General features: G+C 46.3%; 1 protein-coding gene and 1 pseudogene across 1 annotated transcript in view; one reads left to right on the top strand and one right to left on the bottom strand.

Moving 5' to 3' along the window:
* Positions 1–98: 98 nt before the first annotated feature.
* Positions 99–512, bottom strand: LOC122126220 (annotated as a pseudogene).
* Positions 513–13,064: 12,552 nt separating this feature from the next.
* The window catches only part of Pkd1l3 (polycystin 1 like 3, transient receptor potential channel interacting), a 36,281-nt gene continuing 32,392 nt past the window's right edge, over positions 13,065–16,953 (top strand). The window contains exons 1-3 of the mRNA XM_042700608.1: positions 13,065–13,148; positions 14,333–14,446; positions 14,977–15,159. Coding sequence (XP_042556542.1) covers positions 13,065–13,148; positions 14,333–14,446; positions 14,977–15,159 — 381 coding nt within the window. The remainder of the gene's footprint in view (positions 13,149–14,332; positions 14,447–14,976; positions 15,160–16,953) is intronic.

The following is a 16,953-nucleotide window of genomic DNA, read 5'->3' as shown; positions in this document are numbered from 1 at the left end:
CAGCTGAGCACTGTCCTAGGAATTAAAGCAGAAGTGGAGGATTTTATATGAGGATGTCAAGTTGGAATAAATGCAAAGACCTGATGGACAGATTCTGTGACAATAATTCATAAGATAGGTGTCTCAAACCATACAACAGATTGAAAATATTAAGTTTAAAGGTTACACTTCTCACTGTGCCTTTTTTTTTGTTTCTCATGCTTTATTTATGACAAATATTCCATACTCCAAATTTCCAACTGTCAAGTTCTTTGAGACGATGCCATCAGCCTTGGCCAATCAGAGAATGGAGTCATCTGACTCACGCATCCTGCGAATGGCCCCGCAATTAGTGGTATGTCTTTAACTGGCCGTTAAACCTGTGACCTTGTCGACCTCAGCCATATTCATTTGGATGGATGCCGGTCCTCGCACGATGATGCAGTTGCTGGTGGAGCACTTCCAAGGCACGTACAGGACTCCCCGGCATGGTTGTGCATCGAAGCCGCACCTGCTGCAGCCTCCAGGACCAGCAGGAGAAAAGCTCAATGTGTCTTTTATATTTGAATAAGTTAAGCATAATTCGACCACAATTGCGACTCACCTTGGACAGAAACTACTTATTAAAAGGGTTCTTGGAGCCTGGAGCCCATGTACTCTACTGGTAGTCTTTCTGGAGGCCGAGATATGAGGATCATGGTTCAAAACCTGCCTCAGCAGGAAAGTCTGGGAGACTCTTATCTCCAATAAACTACCACACAAAAAAAGTGGAGCTATGGCTCAAGTGGTAGATCCCTAGCCTTGAACAAAAAATTCTCAGGGCCAGTGCTCAGGCCCTGAGTTCAGGCCCCAGGACCAATGCCTGTGTGTGCGCGCCGCGCATGCAGGAAGTGAAAGGAGAGCTGGAATGTAGTTCAGTGGCAGAGTACTTGCCTAGCATGTGCAAGGCCCTGGGTTTAGTCTCTTGCATTGCAAAATTAAAGGTTGATTAAGAAAACATTGTCCAAATAGAAATATACTCTTGTGGGCTAGGAAGGTGGCTCAGTGGTAGAGCGTTTGCCTTGCATGCCTGAGGCCCTGGGTTCGATTCCTCAGCACCACATAAGAAAAAAGCCAGAAGTGGCGCTGTGGCTCAAGTGGTAGAGCGCTAGCCTTGAGCTGAAGAGCTGAGGTACAGCGCCCAGGCCCAGAGTTCAGGCCCCACGACCGGACCCAAAAAAAAAAAAAGAAATGTACTCTTGTATAACTGTAATCCCTCTGTACATCACCTTTATAACAAAACTTTTAAATTTTTTTAATTGCTAAGAAAGCATTATTTGCATCATCTGTGTCACTTAGATAGCCACCTTCACCCTGAAACATGCCAAGTGACCTCAGTGCCTTCATTCATTTGCATTCGCACTCACTTCCTGGCACTAAGGAAGAGAACTCACTGGACAGACGATCAAGGGTGTTTGCAACAGGTGCTCACATGGCACACTCTATAGACAAAGCAGCCAAAGATGAGAGAATGAATCTTCCCTATGCATGAAGTACTATGCATGCCTATGTCAAAGGAACCTGTCTAGCCACAGGTTACAGCTCTGTTTACACCTGCTGTTCTGTCGTGTTTGGATTATGCTAGGTTTTTGTTTGTATTTCGTATTCATTTGTTCATCAAATATTTAGTTGGTTGTGCAAGTTTTACAATAGGGTTCAAGCCTGTTTTTGTTTGCATACGTTAAAAAAGGGAAACAAAGTTGAATCCATTATAAGAGTAGCAGATATGGAGGATGATCAAGTCTGATAATGCATAAAGCAAGGATTATCCGTAATAGTACTGTTTAAGGAATTCATGCTACATGAATAGATTTTCATTGCTCTTGCCACACGAAAATGTTTTTTTTAAAGGTACGTGGAATGAGAGGTCCACTAATTTGCTTTACTACTAATGTGCATCCTATAGCATTAGGTTGTATATGTATGTATACATACACGCACACATATAGCTGATCATGGAGGTGGAACTCAGGATCTAGATGCTGTCCCTGAGCTTCTTTTTGCTCAAGGCTAGTGCTCTATCACTTGAACCATTTCCAGGTTTTCTTTTCTTTTTTTACTTTTTTCTTTTTCTCTTTTTTCTTTCTTTCTTTCTTTCTTTTTTTTTTTTTTTTTTTGTCATGGGGCTTGAACTTTGGGCCTGGGCACTGTCCCTCAGCCCTTCAGCTCAAGGTGAGTACTCTACCACTTGAGCCACAGCGCCGCTTCCAATTTCTGGTAGTTAATTGGAGATAAGAGTCTCATGGATTTTCTTACCCAGGCTGGCTTTGAACCGCAATCCTCAGATCTCAGCCTCCTGAGTAGCTAGGATTACAGGTGTGAGCCACCAACGCCAAGTCACTTCCAGCTTTTTCTGAGTAGTTTATTGGAGATGAGAGTCTCACAGACTCTCCTGCCTAGGCTGGCTTCAAACTGTGATCCTCAGATCTCAGCCTCTTGAGTAGCTAGGATTACAGTGTGACCCACCAGTATCTAGCTTAGGCTGTGTGTGTGTGTCTGTCTGTCTGTCTGTCTGTCTCTGTCTGTCTGTCTGTCTGTCTCTCTCTCTCTCTCTCTCTCTCTCTCTATATATATATATATATATATCCTCTCCCCCTTTGGTCAGTCATGGGGCTTGAACTCTGGACCTGGGTGCTGTCCCTCAGCTCTTCAGCTCAAGGCTAGTGCTCTACCACTTGAGCCATTGAACCACTTCCATTTTTCTGAGTAGTTTATCACAGATAAGAGTCTCACGGACTTTCCTGCCCAGGCTGGCTTTGAACCATGATCCCACTTTTAGGCATTTACCCAATCACAAACAAGGCCATACTAAAGCTACCAACACAATTATGTTCATCGTACCATTGTTCACCATAGCTAAGATATGGAACTAACCCAGATGCCCCTCAGTGATGAATGGATCAAGAAAATGTGGTATGTGTGTGTATGTATGTGTGTGTATATGAATTCTATGCCTCCATCAGAAAGAATGACACCGCCCCATTTGTTAGGAAATGGAAAGACTTGGAAAAAATTATATTAAGTGAAGTAAGACAGACCCAAAGAAGTATAGGTCCCATGGTTTCCCTTATCTGCAATAACTAGTATATGTCTAGGACAAGCAGAAGAGATCAAAAGCTATGTACATATGACCATATAAGCTGATGCTAAGCGAAATGAACCCCAAGATAGGGACAGAAGAGATTTTGTCTTTCTTGTTCTTGTTAATGTACTTGTAAGATACTATGTGATTTTGTTTGTTTGTTTGTATGATCTTCCCCCATGGCATAACCCCTGTTGTCATTGTATTTGATTCTGGTGTCCTGCATCTTGTATATACAATTTTTCTAATTTGGGGAGGGGAAGGGAAAAAACAAAATGCTGAAATAAGGATACAGGATGACCCACTATAACAATGATATGTACAAGACACTATGTTTGAAAATGAACTTTACAACTTTGTGGTGGGGGAGGAAAAGGATGGTAAGGGAAAAACAAAGGAGGGGGTAGCAATGCGCCATAGGAAATGGACTCATTACCTTGCTCATGTAACTATAACCCCTGTGTACAATATCTTTACAATAAAAAATACATATACATAACAAAAGCTCAGGAATGATGCCCAGGCCCTGAATTCAAGCCCTAGGACCAGCACAAAACAACAACAAACACCCTTCTGCATTTTTACGAACATCCATTATCAGCAACACTGGCTTGGATGCCCAGCATCCTCTCGTATTTACAGACTCACCTTCGCTGGCGGGCTGTGCCAAAGGCACCTCATGTTGTGTCCACACAGATGGAGGCTCAGTACCCACCCATTGAGGCTCATCCATTGCTCTGTGAATCACTATTATAAATTTTCAGCCTGTAAGAACTCCACCTGGCTCTTCAAAACAAAGCAGAAGCCTTTTGTCTCTTTGGCAAATGGTTCCCAATTCATAAAAGAACACCAATAAGACAAACCCACCCAGCTAACATATTTAAAGGGCTAGGCAGCTGCTAAGCCCCAAGCTTTTTCTTGCTCACAGGTCACAGCATGCTCTTCCATGGAAGAACCTGGGTCTGTTTGCTCCTGGGAACAGGTGTTCTGGCATGGGAATGGAGCAACCCGGAGCAGCATGGGAAACGTCGTTGCTATCAGCTGAACAGACTTAGCTGTAATTTCCAGGACGCAGAGCACTACTGCCGAACACAGGAAGGCCACCTGGCACACACTTGGAACCAAGGGGCTCAAAATCTCATCCAGAAGTTTCTGAAGGAAGAGACAGCATGGTGGGTTGGGCAAAATCTAATACCATCCAAAGAACATCAAAGAAGAGACCACCCAGGTAGGGCCCAGGGACTTAGAGTGGATGGAAGCAACTGCCTTCTGGATTCTTCTGGGATGGAGCAATGAAACTGTTATAATCATTCTGCTTTTATATTCAGAAAGATCAGTCACTTCTCCAACATTCCTCTGCAATAGCTCCACTTCCATGGGCTAACCTTTGACAAAGGTGATGGCAGACTTCAGAACCTCCTAAAGTTTCTGAATTTTTTCATCACAACCACTGTGCAAGCCAAGCACCAGTGGCTCACGCCTGTAATCCTAGCTACTCAGGAGGCTGAGATCTGAGGATCACAGTCCAAAGCCAGCCCAAGAAGAAAAGTCTGTGAGACTCTTATCTCCAATTAACCACCAGAAAACCAGAAGTAGCATGTGACTCGATGTGGTAGAGCACTAGTCTTGAGCAAAAGTGCTCAGGGACAGTGCCCAGACCCAGAGTTCAAGCCCCATGACAGTGCCCAGGCCCGAAAGAAAAAACCAAACTTGGCTTTGCAGGCCGAGGCTTATCTGGTATTGTCTCCCTTCAACAGGTGCTGGGTTCCCCTGGCCCCCCGCCCCCGCCCCCGCCCCCTGCTACATCATGTTTCAGCGCGCCAATGAGATCGTATCCAGACCGGACTTGTGCTCAAAGAGGCATTATTTCATTTGCCAAGCTGGTAAGTGACAAAAATACAGTATTCTTAAAACTGATTTTAAGCCAGGCACCTGTGGCTCACACCTGTAATCCTAGCTACTCAGGAGGCTGAGACCTGAGGATATCCATTCAAAACCAGCCTGGGCTTTGAATGAACCAGTGAACCACCAGAAAGCTGGAAGTGGCACTGTGGCTCAAGTGGTAGAGCACTAGCCTTGAGCTCAAGAGCTCAGGGACAGTGCTCAGGCCCTGAGTTCAAGCCCCATGACTGACCAAAAACAAATTGATTTTAAATAAGGAATACTTATGTGGATATTAATTTTGTGTAGTCTGTGAGTGATGGATCTGGGAGAGGTTATAGAAATTTGTTTTCACAATATTACAGTAAGAATGTTCATTTAAAGAGATTTTCTTTTTTGGGGGGGAGGAGGGTCCAGTCGTGGGACCTGAACTCTGAGCCTGGGCGCTGTCTCTCAGCTCTTCAGCTCAAGGCTAGCGCTCGCTCTACCACTTGAGCCACAGCGCCACTTCCGGCTTTTTTCTCTTTGCTTATGTGGTGCTGAGGAATCGATCGAACCCAGGGCCTCATGCATGCAAGGCAAGCGCTCTACCACTGAGCCACCTTCCCAGCCCCTAAAGAGATTTTCTTATATGAGATTGTCTTATCCTACTCTGGTAGTTGGGGGAAAGAAAAGTTTTGCCTTGAAGTTCCTAGTGTCTGGACTTGAGTGAAGTACATGAGTTGGGCCAGGCACCAGTGGCTCACATCTATAATTCAAGCTACTCAGGAGGCTGAGATGTGAGGCTCATCATTCAAAGCCAGCCCAGGAAAGGAAAGTCTGGGAGACTCTTTTATCTCTGATTAACCAGTAAAAAGCCAAAAGTGGGGCTGTGGCTCAAATGATAGAGCACCAGGCTTGAGCGGAAAGCACTAAGGGCCAGCACTCTGGCTTTGAGTTAAAGCCCAGTACACACACACACACAGCAAGATCGTCAGCCAACCTGAGGATGAGAGTAAAGAAGGCTCCTAGTTGTTGGAGGTTGAGGACAGAGGCGGAAGCCGTAGGAGAATAGACATGCGTAATCCAGACTCTATGATGCCAAGACAAGCCCTGGAGGCTTGGGATGGATGTAGGATTTAGGATGGGTTATAGTCGGCGCAATTCTGACTTTCTCCGGCTGTCCTGCACATGTGAGAAAATCTCATGGGGGGAGAGGGGGAATCAAGAGCGCTGAGAGCAGTGAGTGCCGTGACAGGCCCTGCCCTTACCTCTGAGCCCTTCACCACTCCTAGAAGCACTAGGAACCCGCAGGGGCGTGTGGGTCGCTTGGATGTCATTTCATGAAGTGAACGCAGCTTGTGTCCTCAGCACTGACCCAATGGGTGGACCCAGTGGATAGACATGGTGGGTAGTAGGAGGCCGTAGGGCTGCATCTTGAACAAAATGGCTACTCAGGGATCCCGACATCATGGTTTGTGGTGGTGTTTGGTCGGTTGGTTGTCTTTTTACAGTGGTAATTTTTCCTTCTTTGAGTAGCTGCACAAAGGCGTTCAGTTCATGTCCATTTGAGGGCAATGCTTCCTGATGAACGGCACCCCCATCGTTCTCCATGCCCCCACCCACTCAAGTTCCCTGGTGCCGTTTTCACATATGTACATGAGCATTGAGACCGCCTTCGCCCCTTGCTCCTCACTCCACTCATCTGCCCCTCCCCTTAGCCGCCTTCCCCTAGAACACACGTGCCAGCTTCCAGGTATTTATTTTGTTTAACTATTAGTTGTTCAAAAGAGTAACGCCATTGCAATCTTCCCCTGCATATGCCCTACTTTAGTTAATGTCTGTGTATCTATTCCTATGACCTGAACACGTTTGATACATACATTTATGATTTAGGTCTAACCACCTATGAGATAAAATATGCACCCTTGTCTCTCTGAGTCCCATTTGCTTCATTAACATACATTTTCCTGGGTCCATCCATTTCCTTGCAAATGACATTCTTCCTGCCTGATGAGTAAAATTATATAAATCAAAACTAATTCTAGGTGCTTGGGAAGTTGAGATCTGAGGGTGATGGTTCAAAGCCAGCACAGGCTTTGAGACTCTTCAGCTAGCTACCAAAAAAAGCTAGAGTGGAGCTGTGGCTCAAGTGGTAGAACACTAGCCTTGAGCACAAAGGCTCAAGAACAGCACTCAGGCTCTGAGTTCAAGCCCCAGGACCAGGAAAATACAAAACAAAATGGAGTAAGCACAGTGGCTTACACCTGTAATCTCAGCTACTTGGGAAGTAAGAAATTGCAAAATTTGCCAGGTGCTGGGTGGCTCACGCCCATAATCCTAGCTACTCAGGAGCCTGAGATCTGAGGATCACAGTTCAAAGCCAGCCTGGGCAGAAAAGTCCCCGAGACTCTCCAGTAAACCACCAGGAAACCAGAAGCGGGGCTGTGGCTCAAGTGGTGGAGTGCTAGCCTTGAGTTGAAGAGCTGAGGGACCCAGGCCCAGAGTTCAAGCCCACGACCAACCAAAAGAAAAAGAAAAATTGGGAAATTCAAGGCCAGCAGGCACAAAAAGTTAATGATACTTTTTCCCCTGTCATAGCCAACAAACCAGACATGGTGGTGCACATGGTGTCTGTAATCCCAGTTACAAAAGAAGAGGAGGTAAGGAAGTATATGTGGGAAGACCGCAGTCCAAATCTGGCTCCAGCCAGAAAGCATGAGACCCTAGCCAAACAACTAAAAGTGAAAAAGCTGTGGACGTGGCTCACGTGGTAGAGCTCCTGCCTAGCAGGGAGCCAGATGGGATCTTCAGCTGTGTGTTGCTGAGTTCCACCTGTGCAGGGCTGGGCCGGGGGGCTCACCTGTAACCACGCCCGCTCGCCCTGACCCCCACAGATGTCTTCTCAGACCCGAGACACCAGCACAGTCCCCCGCGCTGGAAGCCCGAGAGGACTGGGAAAGTCGCAGCACCAGGAAGGAAAGTGAACTCAGGTACCGCCAACTCCCCCAGCTACCCCACCCTCTCCTGCCTGAAAGGGAGCGGGGCTGTGTGCTGAACGCGCTCACAGCCCCACCCACCCACTCGATTTGCTCTGTTCTCAATACTGCACTCCGGCCTTCATTTACTTCTCTTTCTCCTCCTCTCTCCTTCCTTTTCTAGTCTCTCTCCTCTCTCTCTCTCATCTTTCTTCCTGTCCTCTCTCTCCTCTTTCTTCTCTCTCCCCCCTCTCTCCTGTCTAAAAGTTGCAGACTGACCTGAAACTTTGTTGTTGTTGTTGTTGTTTTCTGGGTCCAGTTGTGGGGCCTGAACTCTGGGCCTGGGCGCTGTCCCTCAGCTCTTCAGCTCAAGGCGAGCGCTCTACCACTTGAGCCACAGCGCCACTTCCGGCTTTTTTCTTTTTGCTTATGTGGTGCTGATGAATTGAACCCAGGGACTCAGGCATGGAAGGCAAGCGCTCTACCGCTGAGCCACCTTCCCAGCCCTGACCTGAAACTTTGTATACTGCCTCAACCTTCCAGGTTCTGGGAGTATAGGTGTGCACTATCATGCCCAGCTAATTCTTATTATCATATCTTTGGCTGTCTTCTTTGCCCCAAGGAAAGGCAAGGGGTTTTACACCCCACATCATTTTCCAGTACCAAAGAGAAAAATCTGCATGAACTGAAGCCCTTGCAAGTCTTTCAAATTCTGGTGTTCTTTTTTCCCCGCCCTTTTGTGTGTGTATGTACATGTGCACACACTTGTGTCCACATGCATGTCCACATGTGCGCACATGCCAGGGCTGGGGCCTGAACTCGGGGCCTGGGCACTGTCCCATGGACTGTCTTGTCTGGACTGGCTTTGAACTGAGAATCCTCAAATCTCAGTCTCCTAAGTAGCTAGGCATGCACCACCAGCACCCAGCTTCACGTTTTTTTTTTTCTTTTGAAGAACAAGAACTACTCAGAAAGATATATTAGCCTGAAATCCATGAACAGCAGTGTTGGGCTGATAGAAATTAGTGTGGGGTTTCACAGATCCCTGGAAGGGGTAAAAGAAGACCGTTTCATAGTGGATGTGGGGAATTTTTCTAGGGACAGAAGTGACATCAAACCATGAGTAGATGTCCACAAGCTTTTATTTTATTTTTTTGGTCATGGAGCTTGTACTCTGGGCCTGGGCACTGTCCCTGAGCTCTTCAGCTCAAGGCAAATGCTCTCCCACTTGAGCCACAGTGCTACTTCTGGTTTTCTGGTGTTTAATTGGAGATAAGTCTCAGGGACTTTCCTGGCCAGGCTGGCTTTGAACCAAGATCCTCAGATCTCAGCCTCCTGAGTAGCTAGGATTACAGACACTGGTGTCCAGCTACCAGCAAGCTTTTGAAATAGCTCTTACAAAGAGCCAGGTTGCTAGTAGCTCACACCTGTCATCCTAGATACTCTGGAGGCTAAGATCTGAGAATTGCTATTTGAGGCCAGCCCAGGTAACTAAGTCCAGGAGATTTCATCTCCAATTAATGAGCAAAAAAGCTAGACTAGAGTCATGGCTTGTGGTTAGAGTGCCAGCCTGGGCAAGCAAGGTCGAGCTAGAGTGCTGGCAAAGCAAGCTAGGAAGTGCCGTTGTTGACACATGAACTTATATCTAAAGAGCAAATGTGAAAAACACCTGTTCTCAATGCTTTGTAAGTGGGGGAAAGGGGCCTTGCAATTTGGCTACAAATGTTTAGTGGCAGCATTAGATGGAAGTAAGATGGATTTTGGAAAACATAAATATCTTTATCCCTTTGTGTGGTAGGAGGTTGTTTCCAAGACCCCTTAAAGAGGCCCAAATCTGCAGATGCCCAACAAGTCCCTTAGATAAAATATCTTAGCAATTGTGTACAATTCCCAACAGATCTTTCAAGTGTAGGTTAAGTTGCTTAATAAGAAACATAAATGTTGAGATTACATAATAATAAATATCAATGCAGTCTAAATCATTGCTACAGAATAATGATAAGAAAAGCAGGATGCACCCATTCAGTACAAACCCAATCTCCCCCCGCACCCAGCCCATCCCCAGTCTTTTTTTTTTTGGTCCGGTCATGGGGCCTGAACTCTGGGCCTTGGCACTGTCCCTCAGCTCTTCAGCTCAAGGCTAGCACTCTACCACAGCACCACTTCCGGCTTTTTTCTTTTTGCTTATGTGGTGCTGAGGAATCGAACCCAGGGCCTCATGCATGCAAGGCAAGCACTCTACCGCTGAGCCACCTTCCCAGCCCCCAGCCCCAGTCTTAAGTTGGTTAAATCCATAGACACAGGCTCCAGAATCAAGGGCTATCAGTTCTGATTATAACTGAAGCAATGATGTTGGAGATATATTTGAAAGTCTGAGCTCAGCTGTGTCCATTTCACAAAAGCCGTGCTTCATATAATGTTATTATAAATGTGTCGTGAGAAAATAAGTTACATCTGGGCTGATTCCGTAACTTGGGTGGTAAATGGTGCAGGAATGATCATGGGTGTGTAGATGGCTTTATTGTATCTTAACTTGCAGTCTTTCAGGCAGATGCCTAAAAGTAGCATAGCTGGATCCTAAAGATGTTCTACACTTAGTTCTTTGAGGAGCCTCCACACTGCATCCCAGTTGCACTAATTTACTTCCACCAACACTCCTAACAGGCCTGCCAGAACAGAGCACTTTCTGGTCATGATTTTCTTAATGGAAAATATGAAATGAGCAATAAAGCAGTATTGACAATCTGGTAAAATTTTGTAAGTGATTATCTTCTGAATGATCTCAATTTATTCATAAAAAGTTTAACCTACTTTCTTCTTTCTCTAGGAGATCATCTCTCCATCTCATGTCACCAGCCTGCTTCTGCTAATCTTGTATGTACACCCTCCTACACAAGTCATAGGTGGAATATTCATCTCTTCTTCATGCCTGGTAGATCCCGACAGCATTCAACTCTGTCTCATAAAGTGCTCTGCATAAAGTTTTCTTTTTCTTCTTTTTTTCTGTGCTGGTACCAGGACTTGAACTTGGGGCCTCATGTTCTAGCTCAGCATTTTTGCTCATGGTTGGTGTTCAACCACTTCTTGAGCCATACCTCTAGCCCTGCTTTCTGCTGGTTAATTGGAGATGGACTCTCAAGGATTTTTCTTTGGGGGCTGGTATAGAACTGAGATCCTCCAGATCTCAGCCTCCTGAGATCTGGATTACAGGCATGAGTCTCTGGTACCTGGCTTGAAAGGTGTTTTCTAATAAGGAAAGTACCTAAATGAGGAAATAATTGGGCTTAATGTTTTATTGAAGAAACTTGTAAAGTCTGTATTTAGGCTTTCATGTTGACATAAATTGTCTTTATTCTAAGACATCCCAAAGAGGACTTGTGACCTCTTTCAAAAATATATACAAGGGCTGGGAAGGTGGCTCAGTGGTAGAGTGCTTGCCTTGCATGGCTGAGGCCCTGGGTTCGATTCCTCAGCACCACATAATCAAAAAGAAAAAAGCCGGAAGTGGCGCTATGGCTCAAGTGGTAGAGCGCTAGCCTTAAGCTGAAGAGCTGAGGGACAGTGCCCAGGCCCAGAGTTCAGGCCCCACAACTGGACCCCAAAAATATATATATATATATATACAAAAATAAGGTGGGGGTGAGAGGGGGCGCTGGGAAGGTGGCTTAGTGGTAGAGTGCTTGCCTTGCATGCATGAGGCCTTGGGTTCGATTCCTCAGCACCACATAAATAGAAAAAGCCGGAAGTGGCACTGTGGCTCAAGTGGTAGAGTGCTAGCCTTGAGCTGAAGAGCTCAGGCCCAGAGTTCAGGCCCCATGACCGACCAAAAGAAATAAATAGGCTGGGTACCAGGGGCTCAAACCATAATCCTAGCTACTCAGGAGGCTGAGATCTGAGTATTGTGGTTTAAAGCCAGCCCAGGCAGGAAAGTCCATGAGACTCTTATCTCCGATTAACCACCAGAAAACTGGAAACTCTGTTTGGTAGAGCATCAGCCTTGGGTAAAAAAGCTCAAAGACAGCACCCAGGCCCTGAGTTCAAGCCCCAGGACTGGCATACACAAATAAGGACAGAAAAGAATCTAAGTGAAAAGAAAACAAAGGTAGCAAACAGACAAAGCCTCTCTCATACAGCCCTTGGCCTGCCGCAGATGGCTGCAGAGACAGCGAGCATGCTCTCCACAGCTCCTCAGCCCTCCCAGCGCTGCCTGCTGCAGCACTGTGCACATGCCCACACACGCCCACACATGCAGTCTCCCATCCACACACGCCCACACACGCAATCTCTGTCCCAGCACTTTGCCCGTCACGCGCTCGTCAGTCTGTGTCTCTCTCCAGTGGAGGCCGCGGGCACACGGCCCGGCTCACTCCTTCACTGCTCTACCTCTGGTTCTCCGTAACATAGCCTTGCACGTGGTAGATGTTGAACAGTTATTGAGGGGTTGACAGTATATTTGATGTCCACAATGTACACTGTGGCCTTTATACTACATGGCTTTCTGGGTTGGTTTTTTTTTGTTTGTTTGTTGTTTTTGCTGGTCCTGGGGCTTGAACTCCCAGGCCTGAGCACTGCCCTTGAGCCCTTTGCTTCACTGCCATTTATTTGGTGGCTAATGGGGGATAGGAGTCTCATGGACTTTCCTGGCTGGGCTAGCTCGGAACCATGATCCTCAGATCTCTGCCTCCTGAATTGCTAGGATTACAGGCGTGAGCCTCTGGTGCCCAGCCACAGGGCATTTTAGACAGAAGTGCCTGTCGATGTCTCCTAGGAGCTGAGAGTAGTGTGGCACTCCTGCAATCCAGCATCCAGAAGGATCTTGATTTGAGGCTGGGCTTTGTAGTGAGACAAAGCAAAACTCCTAGGGCCTGAGAGCTGAGGAAAGTGTGGGAATCTGCCTTAATGACTCATGAGTTGGTAAAAATCAGCATCAGACTTTTCTTTCATACGTTCTTATCTTTTAGTCCAAGACCTTATGTCATCCGGGCAACCCGTTTCCTGCTGTGGTTCTAAAAACCACACCGAAGGCACCATCTACCATGTCTGCACCCAGCAGCCCGCCATGGTCTACAGAGACAGAGCTCCCCAGGCCGGCCGCCACGACACCTGCCACAGCCCCTCAGGCAGACATGGCTACAAGCCCAGGAGGGAACTCCCAGCAGGGTGTCAGCACGGCTCCCCCACAGGGGTCACCTCACAACACATCCAGTCAGGTACATATGCAACACTGTGGCCCAACTGTGTAGCTTCTAGTCAGGTGCTGTGGCTCACACCTGTAATCCTAGTCACTGAGGAGACTGAGATCTGAGAATCTTGGTTCAAATCCAGCTTAGACCAACAAATCTATGAGAGTTTTATCTTCTATTACATAGAAAAACAAAAACCAGAAGCAGAGATGTGGCTCAAGTGATAGAGTGCCAGCCTTGAGCAAAATAGCCAAGCAAGAGCCCAAGGTCCTGAGTTCAAATCACAGTGCTTGTGCATACAGACCCTGGAGAACCACTTGCAGCCTTCCTTCCTGTGGTGGTGATGTTCAAGAGTTATAGTGAGAAAAGGCCTGTCCACCTTCCCACACCAGTGCAGGACAGATTCCTGCAGTCTCAGCAGAACCCAGAACAAGACGAATCTGTTTCTGGGCTGTACAGCTTATTCTTAGTTGTTGGAATGCAGTCCTTGAAGGACACAGTGTTCTGCCCACCTGTCCATCTTGTCAGCACCCACCGTCAGGTCTCACCTCGTCCCTCCCCAGCAAACCCAGGGGGAAAAAGCAAAGCGACTGAAGAAAGTACTCTTATTTCCTACTTCCAAAAAGAAGTTTTTATCTAGTGATTTATACATGAAGTGGGTTTGCATATCCAAAGGTATCTATAAATCTAGAATGTCTTGTCACTCAAGGCCAGATCCATGTACTAGGGTAAAGTACATTTTTACTGCTAGCAACAATGAGTTAAGAAAATCAGATGCAAAAAGAGATACCACCCAGGTATGAGTATAGGGGCACACGCCTGTAATTCTAGCACTCAGAAGGCTGAAGCAGGAAGATTGAGTTCTTGTCTCAAATATGTGTGTGCATGTGTGTGCTTGCACGCGTGTGTGCACATGTGCATGTGTGTGCATACACATTAGCTCTTATAGCAAGTGCCTAGGAATTAAATCTAACCAAAAATGTGCAGAACTTCTTTGGAGACAATTGGTGATCTTCAAGTCCAAGTTCACACTCTGCTGGCCCCGCCCCCACCCTGAGCCCATTGAATAGGGGATTAATGGTCTAAGAAGTGTGAGCCAGGAAAGCGGAGCCTGCAGCTCACCCCACCCCCTCAACTCTAGTGAAGATGACGTATCCAACCACGAACAGGAAGTCATTGTCAGTTTTAACAAAATTCTTTCTTTCCAATAGGTTAGCAGTGAGCCAGCAAAGCACCTGAGCCAGACTCAGAGAGAGCTAAAGAAAGCCTGTGAGACCCTCCAGAACCTGCGAGACCTAGCTCCAAGCTTTCAGTCGCCAGCCCAGGTGAGCAGAGGACGGACGACTGGGCGGGGACACGGCAGGACAAAGGGGAAAATGGAAATCAGAATGTGGAGTTACACCCTGTGCAGAATTTAGCATCATCGAACCATTTGCTGGAGACAGAAATTAAGGGTTTGCAAGGATGAAGACTGAGTAAAGCAATGAGTAGGTGCCATCTTAGAGTTATTGCCAAGGCCATGATACAAGAAAGCATGTCCTCAGCACGTGAGCTCCACTGCTTTCACTGATGCCTTCCTCTACCTTAGTTTTGCCTGTTAGACGTCCAGTGGACTGCTTACCACCCAGACACATTGGCTTGCTAGCATCCCAGAAAATACTATTGATGGTACCATATTCCCCACACAGATAATATGGAACCCTGTAATTTCCTTACCTGCCAAATGATAATACTGCCTTTTATAAAAATGCGTTTGAACTGTGTGAGCAATACCAGACTGCTTATAAAAAGAGCACAAACATGTTTAAGCCAGTTGACAGTAGTCCGGCACGAATGTCTCTTCTCTGACATCCAGGTCCCTGTGGTCAACCTGCTCATTGACCTGACTGAGCAGATCCTGCGGATCCCCTCTCAGAACAGAGGCACTCGGGGTTCCGAAACCCCTGCAACTCTCTGCCACTTTCCACCCCTCAGCGTGATGAATGGTGAAATGGAAAAGCTGCAGACACCCAAGCAGAACACCAACCACGTTTGGATGGTACGTATAGGCATTCACAAACAGAGTTAGTTATTACCTGGCCTCTGCTCCAGCCTATCCAGGAAATACAGCTGGAGCTCACACCCAAGGACTGACTCGAAAGAAATGACTTTGCCAAGTTATCTCTGGTCTCCCTCTCTACCCTACTCATGGGCACACACTACTGAGTGCCCAGTCAGTAATAACGGAAAAAACACTTAGTAAAGCACTGGCACATAATAAATTATATTTGCCATCCACATAAAAGATGTTCATCATGTCTTGGCATTGTGGTACACACCTTTAATCCAAGTACTTAGGAGACAAGGGTAGGAAGATTCTTACATCAAGTTCCAAGCTATCCTTGAGCTATATAGGAAGTCCTATGCTAAGTCCTAAGTACATAGTGAGATCCTACCTTACCCACACATGCACAGAGAGAAAAAGAGATGTTCATCATTGATATTATAAGGAAAATAATATATATTTATATGTATATAAGACCTTATCTCAAAAAGAACAAGAAAAAGTAAAGAGAAAAATACTATTTCATGCCCCAAACGATGGACAAGTATTGATGAGCTACAGAGAAATTGTCACCGTATATTAGAGGATTGTAAAACGTGGCCACTTTGGAAAAACAATTCGGCAGTTCTTCAAAAGATTAAAACTAGGGCTGGAAAGGTGGCTCAGTCGTAGAGTGCTTGCCTTGCATGCATGAGGCCCTGGCACCACATAAGCAGAAAAAGCCGGAAGTGGCGCTGTGGCTCAAGTGTTAGAGCACTAGCCTTGAGCTGAAGAGCTGAGGGACAGCACTCAGGCTCAGAGTTCAAGCCTCATGACCGACAAAAAAGAAAAAGGTTAAAACTATAACCACCATGTAGTCTACCAACGCTGCTCCTGGGCACAAACATGCAAGAATTGGAAGCACATGTCCATATCCAGAAGTGCCGGAGCCTGCCAGCAACGAAAGCGAATCCTGAATTGGGGGCGAGGATGCGGAAAAATAAAGACATAAGACAAAGGATGGGGTCGGGAGGTCTGCAGCTCAAGACTGCAGCCCCATTTATTTTTAACTTTCCCTAATGTATACTATTAGAAGTCAAGAGGTAACATAAGGTTACAATAGTGCAGAAAAACAAGGAAAATTTCAGTAAAAACAGAGTGCAGTAAAAACAAGACAACTGGTAAAAAGTAAAACTCTGTAGATATAGTAAAGCAATCCCAGGCACCTGGTGTTTTTTTAGTAAGCCAGTTCCTTGTACGTGCCTTCAAGTGAGCACAGGGGTCAAGATGACCTTTAAACTTTCCTGTCGCCCAACACATAAGTATACACCCAGGCTCATAGCACATTCTGCAAATAGTGAAAGAGCCAAAAGTAGAAGCAGCTCAGCTGCCCATGACCAGGGCAATGGATAAACAAACTGTGCTATATTCATACAATAGAATACTATTTAGCCACAAAAAAAAAGAGTGAATTGATCATACAAGCTAGAGCACGGGTGAACATGCTTGAAAGCAGCCTGGCAAGTGAAGCTAGCCAGATGGCCACAAAAGAAATTGTGATTCATCTGTATGAAATGCAAGACTTTGCTCCAGATTTCTGGAGCAAAGCAGAAACAAGGCAGGACAAAGAGAAAACGGCTTCAATCTAGAGACTGTGCCCTGTGCAGAGTACAGACACAGTGCTCTGTAGACCATGGGTTCCCTAGAAATGGGTCTGGAGGGAGAGAGACAGCTACTAGCGGTTACCCAGGGGTATTTTAGGAGGTGAATTCAAACACTAGATTGTGGTGATAGGTAGCCCTGTGACAT

The sequence above is a fragment of the Dipodomys spectabilis genome, unplaced genomic scaffold (genome assembly GCF_019054845.1).
Source record: "Dipodomys spectabilis isolate Male_0828 unplaced genomic scaffold, ASM1905484v1 ptg000273l, whole genome shotgun sequence".
NCBI lineage: Eukaryota > Metazoa > Chordata > Mammalia > Rodentia > Heteromyidae > Dipodomys > Dipodomys spectabilis.
Note: the sequence above shows the minus strand (reverse complement) of the source record. Positions and strands in the feature narration are given on the sequence as shown.